The 11357-nt window shown below is 32.3% G+C and overlaps 1 protein-coding gene across 1 annotated transcript in view; it reads right to left on the bottom strand.

Moving 5' to 3' along the window:
• The window catches only part of Nha1 (Na[+]/H[+] hydrogen antiporter 1), a 35283-nt gene continuing 23926 nt past the window's right edge, over positions 1 to 11357 (bottom strand). Inside the window, exons 4-6 of the mRNA XM_018537278.1 lie at positions 8939 to 9139; positions 5648 to 5812; positions 1 to 684 (exon numbers count right to left, since the gene is read on the bottom strand). Of these exons, the coding sequence (XP_018392780.1) occupies positions 157 to 684; positions 5648 to 5812; positions 8939 to 9139 (894 nt within the window). The 3' untranslated portion in view covers positions 1 to 156. The remainder of the gene's footprint in view (positions 685 to 5647; positions 5813 to 8938; positions 9140 to 11357) is intronic.

Genomic DNA, 11357 nt, shown 5'->3' with positions numbered 1-11357 from the left:
AATATCTCATCGGTGATCATAGATATAAACTTTTAGTCATTAAGTCGTGTGTCAGATAATAATTAAAATAAAGTCACGTTCAGGCACTTTCAGAATACCAGAAAATAAGGACAAACTCCTATTAACTTGGCTTTGAATGCAAATTAAATACGTTTGTCAGGGCTTTCTCTCGTTCGCGGTCTCCTCTAGATCCGGATCCTCATTGATGATTGAAATGTCACGAATCGATGGTCTGCGCGTTTTCCAAGCTTCCAGCGGGCTAACCGGCGTAGTGGTCTTCGTCAGCAGCTTTGGTCCTAAGAGTGTTATCATAATGGCTCCTGCTGGTGCGGTTAGAAGTACCGAGAGTACGCACATCATCAGCACTATCTCGGCGTATCCGACTTGCTGTTGATCATCCTTGTTGACTTCATCGAGGGTAACGGGTCCCAGAGCGGCCTGCACGGTTGCCTTAGACATCAAAGCCAAAGCAATGAACACTTTCTCTTTGAGATTCAGCTTAGAACCGATCCCAAACAATATCGTTGCTCCGATACGTATGACAATACCGCAAACTAAACAACCTAGTCCGAGGTAGACGGTTTTTCCTTCGAGCTCATTAATCTTGATTTGTGTGCCGGTAATGCCAAATAAAATTGGTTCAAATATCATCCAGAAGATCTCGAAAGACGTAGCTACCGGATTCTGTAAAAAGAAAAGAAAAAGTACAGGGTCATGATTACATAAATTTAAATTTATGCACTGAGAAAAATGTTTCGGAAAAAACTATTATAATACAATATTATAGACTTAATTTTGTCAGTTAAGTAACTTTAAATTATAACATAATAGAAAATAGAAAATACACAGATCAGCTACAATTTTGTAGCAAATTTATTCTGTCACATGCAAACACAAAAATTGTGACTCGGTGAAACAAACGCACAAATAAATTTTTGTTAATAAAAAATAAAACATTTTTCTACAACGTTTTAAATAATTATAATACAAGTAACTTGTTAAACACTGATTATGAAATTACAGGGGAGAATGTCCTAAATCAGACCGTGTTCCAAATCGGACCTTTTTAATTTAAATAAATACGGTTAAGCAGATTTGCGTGCCATTTATAATGTAAAGTCCTTATAAGACACCGAATATGTGACAACAGTTTGGCAGTACTCTGTTATAACGTTCAGAATAGACGCAAATATGTATTTTCGGCTATCATGCAAAAATTTTTTTTAAATAGAAAATCCTTGTAAATCATTATTTAAAACATGTTAAAAACTTGAACGATAATTAATTTAAGATAATTAAAGAGTATAGAATTCAAAAATATCAAGAGTTTTGTGATTACTTTTGCGGTTTATTGGAAAATTTGTTCCAATTATTCGAAAGAACCCGTGTCCAAATCGGACCTATACAAAAACACTAAAGAGACGAGTATAAGCCAGCTAATTCATCGAAGAAAAAAGATTCGCCACAACCTGGTTGTAATACTGATGATCGACCGACCATATCTGATCCAAGGAATACTAAATCAATAAAATATCATATGTCATCAGACTCAGATTGATGGAATTTTTTATTGATTTTAATTCTAATAATATACTATATTTTTATCTTTGAGTCTTAAATTGCTCGTTTCTACTCAATACTAACAAAAATTAATTAAAATATTTTTAAATTCTATCTAAAAGTCCATAAAAATAGGAGAGGTCCGATTTTTGGAATTCATGGTACCAAATCGGACCGGAAAATGCATTTTTACATTTTCCATTATATTTCGACAGATAAGAGATACATCAAAATGGTCTCAAGCAATAATGAAGGAAATTAAATGATCTTTCGAACGGTACCATTGGTTTTATGATCGGACTTTATTTACGCATCATAGAGAACAAAAACTGCAAATATAATAAGTTCGATTTAGACCATTCTCCTCTACTAAAATAAAATTTAGTTAAAATTTATTGTGTAATTGTAGTGCTCTATAAATTAATATTCTTAATATTAAAAACAACTACTAGGTCAATCAGAAAGTTCCGTCCGTTTTTTTTTTTTGCAAAAAGTATGATTTTATTTAAGAAACAAATTAATAACATTATAATTTGTAATAATGTTTTGCTTCTTTTATTATATAGTTTACAGTCACTATAGATACAATTTGTTCACTTTACTTTAAAATAAAAAATAAACTGCTTTACAATAGATATGTTTTCTACAATTTGTCATAAAATATTCTGGCAAAATTATTTAAAACTCCTACACCTTTTAGATTTTGTTAATACTGCAATATTTTACAGCTTTAAGTAGTTTGTCAATTGATTTGAAACAAGTTTCTTAGAACACAATCTTTTAGACTAATTTATTACAAATTATCTCTGTCCCTATTTGTACTATATTATTTGTAGAAGAGCACTCTCCAATTGTATTATCTGGCGATATATTGTTTTCTGAGCGTGAACATATATTTTTTATTTAAATTTTATATTGGTTTTCTAAATTTCATTTGTTAAAATTTTCTATGAATAATGCAATTATTTTATTTATTTCTGTTTTCCTTAAATCTTGAAAAGTGATATTCAACGAATAGAAACAAAGAGCAATGATAGCAACAATTTAATTCTATTTGCTGAGATATGCGCATCGATAGATGTTTAAACGCCGCGAATACAATGACCCTTTCCACAAATTTCCCTCTAAAGAAGAGTCGATTCGGTATTCAATGATGATATCTCGTATCGCACATTGTGTCCATGCGCTCGATATCGGGGTGTGGAGATCTTTCGACGTTGCATGGAAATGCGGAATATCCAGAGTTCACGCGATGTGCAAGCTCGTATTTACCGCTATTGTTTACATGCGCTTGTGGTGAGTAGGAAATCTCATCGATATTGATTTATTTAATTTAATTCCATGCAATTTCCAGATAATGTATGTAACATGCTTTGCAGATACAAGAACATTATATGTAACACACATGCTTTTTCACAGATTTTCTTCTATTAATATTAAAACTAATAATGGATCATATTAATTTATTATTTCCAAAATAATAATAAGCCATAATTGAATTTCACAAATACCGTATTTAACTGTACAAGGTAGCAAAAAGTTCTTAAAGTTTGTGTGTTTAACAAATTATTGCTCAGATCGTCATTTTAACGTTAAAATAATAACAAATAAAATTAGCTTTCTATAATCTGAGAGTAATGTACCTATATTTTAGTTTATAATTAATATTATAATATTATAATATTAATAATGTACCTATTTAAAAAATAAAAACAAACTTTGAAAAGTTAGTTACATCTTATTAAGGGGTTACATCACTTTGAAATTGAAAAAAAATAAAAAAAATTTTTTTTGCTTAAATGATAATTTATATATTTTTTCGTTTATGATAATTTATGTGAAAATATAATCCTACTAGTTAGAATAAAAATTTTGACGTATTTACAATGATACAGCTGATTTTTTTTTAAGTGCGTTTCCATATTATCGGCGCACATCGTAAAACTTTAAACGCGTTTTTCTCAAAACGACATTTTTCAAATCGGCGTACATCATAATTTCTACAATTTTTATTCAATTCACTTGAAATTTGCAGAAAGTCTTCTTTTGTTAGTTATCTAAAGTATGTAGCGATTTTGTGATTAGTTAAAAACTATTATTGTTACTAATATTTCTGTTCAAAATTTTTTAGCCAAAAATGATACTTTTTTTTTCAAATGTTCATTTTCACAAAAAAAGCATATTTCTTAAAACCCTATATACTTCTTTAATAAATGTCATATAGAGAAATAATAAAAATTCTTGGTTTTTTATTCTAGGTCAAACCGTTTCATCATAATCGTGTACGCTGATTGAGCACTCGCTGAAAACTAGTTTATTTGAATCGATTGCAGTGCCGCCATTTTCCACGAAAAATTAAAAAAAATTATTTTCCTAGTGGTGTAACCCCTTAAATACCCCGAAAGACTGCATCAACAAATTTTCATTAGTTGAACTAAAAACCGCTCTACTGATTGTCCAAAAAAATTTATTAGTGAAAAGATACACGGCTATCATTGATGCATTTTGATCGAAGTTAAAGATGAGCATTTTGAGAGAGAGAGAGAGAGAATGTTGATTATTTTTAATATTTAATAAAATAAAATTAACTCTATACACAGAATTAGTTTTTTGTAAATATACATAAACTAATGATTTGATCATCTCATGAAACTTTATGACCAAATTTTTTTTGTCATCCCCTGTATAAATTAAAATTAAAATATAATTTCATACAGATAATCATGTTTGATTAAATTTAATTAGATAAACTTTGTGAAAAAATGATAAAATTATATTTAATTATATTTGATTTTATGTAATTACGTCTAATTATATATGATATTCAAAAAGATAAATATTTTACCGGGATGAATTATTTCAATTGAAACAAAAAGGCGTTTTACTGTCGCCGGCTTGTCGCGCGATTGTTCCGTAGTAATTAATCTAGCTGGGATAAATTATGCAGAGTGCGACATACGACGTGCATATCATATGACGGTAATATCGACAGATGCTAGTTACAGTCACGTCACGAAACGCGTGCAAAACAACGTGTCGCCGCCATCGCACCGCTATGGACAGCGAAGAATGCGACGCGATACGGAAAGCGGAAATAGGTACGAGCCAGTTGACTCCCAATCCGCATCCAGCTGAATAGTGGCGATACATCGATCTGAATATTTCACGAGATTCAACTTATTGGACTAGGGAAGTGAAGCTCCGCGATATATTTCTCCTTTCGTCACTGATACACTCTTTTCTGTCTTGCCGAGAGAGAGAGAGAGAAGTTAAATATTTATAATATCTCCTGTATTTATACTGGAATTGCGAAACTGCAATTCAAAATATCTTCAAACGTATTGCTTTTATCCATTAAATCGTCGAAATTTGTCACAGTTTTGTAAAAATAATTTAGAAATTTAGGGATGTATGTGTCACAATTCAAAGTATTACTAAAAATATAAAATTTTCACATAGATTGTTCTATTATATTACATCAAACTGTTTGTATAAAATTTGAACTTGAGAAATTTGATAATTTCCTTGTCAATTTAAAAATTATTTAATATTTTTGCTTGCCTTGATTTTTATGTAAAATCATGTTTGTAATACTTATTTGCAAATTTAATGAGAAAGCATTATGATTAAATCAAAATTTTTATATATTTTAATAAAAGTAAAAATAAGATTCTAATAAAACTATTCATGCAAAAATTCATTTAAATTTACTTATTTACTTAAAAATTAATTACCTAAAATTCCAGCGATATATAGTAATTATAATTGCAGAAGTCATTAAAAGCCACATTATTTGCTGTATTTTTGCAATTGATTTTAAGATGTATTTATTAAATTTTTTTAATAACATTAGTATGGATATTTTTAGCTGATATTGTACAGTCAAAACATTCTTAAGATTGTATCACTATTGTGGCTATTTAATAATGTATTAATGTGTTTTGCGAGAGGTGAAACTACTATATTTAATGTATAATAGTATAAGCGCGTGGAATTCGCTTGAGAATTTCTTATCCACAACTTATTTGCTGGATTAGTAAACTCGTGTATAAGTTTTATAACGTATACATTATAAATTTGTACTTACATCGTCCACGTCCCAACCTTCTTGTTGCCAAAAGTAGCAGCTGACGAAAGCTGCAGCCACGACCGCAAGCGGTCCGGCACCACCGAGCTCAATTGCCTCACTACCGAAAACCGCCAGCAGGCCACCCCCGAGTAACATCAGCACCCTTAGAGGCACCATGAAGGGCTACAACATTAGCACATAAACGAAGCGTTAGAACTTAATAGAAAGCACCGTTTCACGATTATAAAGTGATTTATTGATTCCATTACAAATGATAAGTTTCGAAATATGGGCTCCTTCGTGTATATCCTTCATACATACACGCTCGATGTAATGCATTATAATTAAGCAACAGCATCAAAGAAATGTATTAAGCTTTGATGTGATTTGACTGTTCAGATTGTATCAAGAACTTGTTGGTCGTAATTTTTATAAAAATATTCATTAAAATAAATATAATGGAAATTAATAATTTAAAAAAATTGATTGCTATTATTTCGTAATATTCTCAAAATTCCAAATTATAGAATGTTTGGCCTATAGGTTATTATACATATAAACTTAACAGGTATCTAATGTATAAACAGTGTTGAACGAAGAGGCAGATTTAAATGTATTTTTACAAAAACATTCTATTGATCTGATACACATTGTAACAAGTTAAGTATATCTGAAACTAAATAAATCAGTGAGCTAAAAATACTGCAACCATCGCCGCAATGTAACGACGCTAATCCTCACGTGAACGATACGTTAGATACGATGAGGTGGCGATGCAGTAACTGAGTCGACTTCTTCGCCAAATCCGCGCACCAACATTTAATTCACCTAAACCGACGTTTCCAAAACCTCTCCAAGTCTCTAGATAAATTCGATCCCTCAAAAAAACCTTTTTAAAAAAAATATATGTATACGTCAAATGCATATAAAAGGTATTGAATTCCTTAATCAAAAACGGATATGAAATAAATGTAATTAGCCAAATAGACGTCATTTGCGCAAAGTGTCAATCTTTTGCTTCAAATGGAAGAAAACTGCATCTGAAACTCATCGAATGCTTGTAGAAGTTTATGGTGATAGTGCTCCATCTGATAAAACATGCAGAGAATGGTTTCGACGATTTCAAAGTGGTAATTTTGATGTGGAGGACAAGGAGCGTTCTGAACGGCCAAGAGCATTTGAAGACAAAGAATTGCAGGCATTGGTGGATGAAGATCCATATCAAACGCAAAAACAATTTGCAGAAGCATTAAATTGTGCTCAATATGTTATTTCCGATCGTTTAAAAGCCTTAGGAAAGGTCTACAAGGAAGGAAAATGGGTCCTATATGAACTGGAGCCAAGAGACATTGAAAGGCGAAAAACCACCTGCGAAATTCTGTTTGCTAGGCAACAAAGAAAGAGGTTTTTGCATCGAATTGTGACTGGCGATGAAAAGTGGATCTATTTCGATAACCTCAAACGCCAAAATACCATTTGCGATCCAGGCCAACCATCGACATCGACGTCAAAACGCAATATTCATGGGAAGAAGAGGCCATGTTCTGTATTTGGTGGGACTAGAAGAGTGCAGTTTACACCATTAGCTGAAATCTGGTCAAACAGTCACAGGAGATCTCTACCGAGAACAAATAATCCGTTTGAGCCGAGCATTGCGCGAAAAATGACCAGAATATGAGACGAGACAGCATAAAGTGATTTTGCTTCATAACAACGACCTCACGTCACTGTAAAGGCTGTTAAGGAAACATTGGCAGCACTTCGCTGGGAAGTGCTACCCCATGCGGCTTATTCACCAGATTGTGCCTCTTCCGACTGCCACTTGTTTCGGTCGATGGCACACGCACTTGCTGAGAAACGCTTCAATTCTTATGAAGACGTCGAAAAATGGTCTCTGACTGGATAGTCTCTAAGGATGGGTCATTCTTTCGCTGCGGAATTTGCTTGCTGCCCGAAAGATGGGAAAAAGTCATTGCTAACGATGGACAATATTCTGATTGATGTACTTTTTTAGTTTGTTTCTTAAACAAAATCATACTTTTTGCAAAAAAACGGACGGAACTTTCCTGATTGACCTAATAGTTAATCACATTAAGACATTGGAAGAAAAAATCTATTTCTTTTTTTTCATTCTGATTTTCAAAACTACAAATAATTCGATGATCAAACAATTGCATTCTTTCAACAAGGATGGAATATATTAAAATCAAATGATGAGATCTTATATTAAGTAAGATCTCATATTAAGAATAAATAATGTATTATAAATATTTAAAAAAAAATTAATAGTGAACATACATCACAGGTATTTGTCTATTTCTTGTACATAGGATTTGTATACCTATAGCTTTGAAAAATCGTTAATAATTTCAAGGATAATTAAACCCTTTGAAGTACCGTGTGAATGTAGAGTAAACGCGTGTTTCCTGACAAAAGATACTCGACGGTTTGCAGATTTGGGAATCTCTGGTACATGATCTCCGGTATACAATTTATAAAGTGTTTTACAGGATTTTCACACGATCAGATGATAACCGCATAAGTGGATTTATCCGGCAATAGTAGATTTATTCGGATTTGCGCTCATGTGCTCTATCCCCGCGAGTGCTTTTGCGGTGTGCAGCGAAATCTAGTGCAAGCGAGAGAGATTCATCGCGAGGCGTGATGTGGGGTGAACGACTCCCCACTGGTTGACCCTATTTCCGCCGCAACCCTTCATTCTTATATCTCGCGCTGGAACAGTCAATTTGTGATCTCGTGCAATCAAACGACTTATGAGATTAAATATATAACGTAAAGTACGCTAATTTCTATGGCACAATGAAGCGATTAAGAGAACGTTTTTGTTTTCGGAGAAAGACTAATATTTTTATTATTTTTTTAATAATATCACCTGTATCTTTTATACGTATATTTTAAGAATCGAACAGTGGACAAATTTCAATATAAGTAAAAAATATACATATACATTGCTAGGTTATGTATATTGTAAACTTTAGTTCGTTTCCTAGAAGGCACGTTTTCCGTGTTCACCGCGACTGACATAACTTGCGCGAACAGCGGCTATAAGGTTGCAATTTAAGAAGAATGTTCAAAACGTATCTGCGGCATCGCGCAGAGACTCCACGGCCGTGCGGAGTTCATTATCTTCGGTGTCCGATACGCCCGAGAGTAATTTTTTTCCTCTTTCTCTCTTGTAAAGTGCATCCCGAATACGCTCGTGTTCGAACGGCCGCAGAAACGTGGCTTTACAGAATCGTAATTCTCATGATTAATGCAGTTTGCAACAGCTGTAAAGAAAGTACTTACATCACCCTTTTCCGGCACGTATTTGGCCAACCAGCCCCACATGATGCCGAATCCCAGACCACCAATAATCGCAATAGGTCCTTGAAGGATCTGGTACCACAACGCATCGTGAGAAAACATGACGCTCTTCACGATACCGTAAACTGCGACAGACGTTGCATCATCGATTCCTGCTATCGCGATGATCAGAGTTGGAATACCCTAGAAATTGATCGTAAACTCGTTAAGAAAATTATTCACACGTCAAAATTGTATTTGTGTTAACTTATACAAGGTAACTTATGCACACTACAATTATATTCGTTGTGACAGAATGATGTGTTACTGAATTATTACATATTTGACGTATATAATTACTTTGTGACATCAAAAATGTTTTATTTCTTCTGAATCAGGATTATTGATGACTTTAATCTTTGGTATGGATCTTTTTACTTTGAAAACGCAGAGAATAACAAGAAATTTTCCCACACGGTCATCCAATCGTTTGACGAGTGATTTAGTCTCTCTGATCATCTTCTCATCTCACTCTTTTAATAATTTTAATTTTTTTTCTCTTAACTTCTTTTACTCTTTTAACCATCATTGTCATATTCATAGAATTTTTGCGTCATAATTGTAAGTATCTGAGGAGGGCCGAAATACAAGGCCGAAACATGTAATATGAATTTTCGTGCGTTACTTTTAATCTGAAAATGTCCTAGCATTTTTTGCGTTTTTAATTTGTTATTTCTGAGGATATTAATATATGTGAGATTTTGTATTTGTGAAGTAACTCTCATATTAGCCTTTTTCTCCTTCTTAATATATTTCATATATCGAGAGTCTTTTAATTAATTTTTAATTATTTGAACTTATACATACATGTATATTATACACTGAAAAAAAATTACTAAATCTTATCACATATATTTCTTTGAATAATACTAACTAAGTAAACGTTTATTTCTATTAAATAAATATTTACTTAATAAGAAATTGATAATTAAATTATATTAATAATTTTTATATCAAATAAATGTATGTTTAGTAATTATTTATTCAGATACTATGTAACTATTCAAATACACAATATGTTTATTAAATTTTTTAGTGTGTATACTTAATATTTAATATATATAATATATCATCGAAATAGAGAATTGATAATGCGTATCACGATAATGACGATGCTATAAAAAGTAATGAGTAGTACTAATAACAATCATGCCTATAAACGGAAAACATGACAGGAAAAGTTTTGGATTCTGATATCGAGCGATTTTAATCATGACAAATTGCATTATGCATAATGTAAAGAAAATCATAAATATGCATCGACCATTTACCGATTTATTAGTAATGCAAATATATTTAAAACTTAATATTTAGCATCGCTGCGCTATATTATTCAACGTATCTTTATATAACATTAATAGCACTGTGGAGATATTTCCATAAAACAAAATTACGTAAAAAATAATAACAAAGAAAACATACCAAACGATTTTCAAAATGTTCATCTTAAGATACGAGAGATTCGGTTTACATGTAGTTTAATGAGAATTTTTTTATCGCCACACTTGTGGAACGAACAGATTTCGATCGACTTCAAAGTGATTAAGAAACGCCTGCACGAACGTACAGATAAACCAAAAAGAATCTTCTTCCGGAAGTAAGACGGGTGATAGAGCGATGCCGGAGGTTAATGAAAAAGAAAAGCTACAAAGTGGAAAGAAAAATCAGCTCTTTCTAACTTGGTGTTCATTAGAACGAATAAAACTTTTCTGTTCTCTTATTTGTAATGACACAGTTTCGGAGATTATTCGGTACACTGTCATTTCATTTTACAAACAACGTTTTGTGTTTGCGATTCTTTTACAGAATGAATAATAAACAGTTTTACAGAATGTGAATAATAAACGGTAAGGAAATAGAGAAGGAGAGAATCAGATTCTATTTATTATATGATACTCTTGATTTATTCAGTTGTATATATTCTATATATTCTTCATTTAATTATAACTTGAAAAGAATTCGTTTAAATTAATATGATACAAAATATCATGCATTGTATAATTTCAAATATAATAATTTGATCGCGAAACTTATATATCCCCCCCCTCCCATTCATTCTGTAAGTATAGTTTAAATCTCGAAAGCGATCTATCCGAAAACCTCTTAAAAATGAGATGTTGTCAGTCGACCTAGAAAAGTAATCCGCGGGAGAAAATCAAGATATCTAAGGTCTTGCGAAACAAAGACTTTAGGTCTGAAAGAGAATCGAAAGGAACAGAAAACCAGATGAGCGCTCGAGAATGGTCGACGACACTCGAGCACGATCCTGGCGTGAGTTCGGACAGTGCTATCGGTGTCACGATAGCTCGTTCAAGGATTTAAGTCCGCCGGCTATCGTGATTCTTAGAGTTGGACTACCTAC

This window comes from Cyphomyrmex costatus, unplaced genomic scaffold (genome assembly GCF_001594065.2).
Source record: "Cyphomyrmex costatus isolate MS0001 unplaced genomic scaffold, Ccosl1.0 scaffold169, whole genome shotgun sequence".
Lineage (NCBI taxonomy): Eukaryota > Metazoa > Arthropoda > Insecta > Hymenoptera > Formicidae > Cyphomyrmex > Cyphomyrmex costatus.
This window is presented reverse-complemented; position numbering and strand designations above follow the sequence as displayed.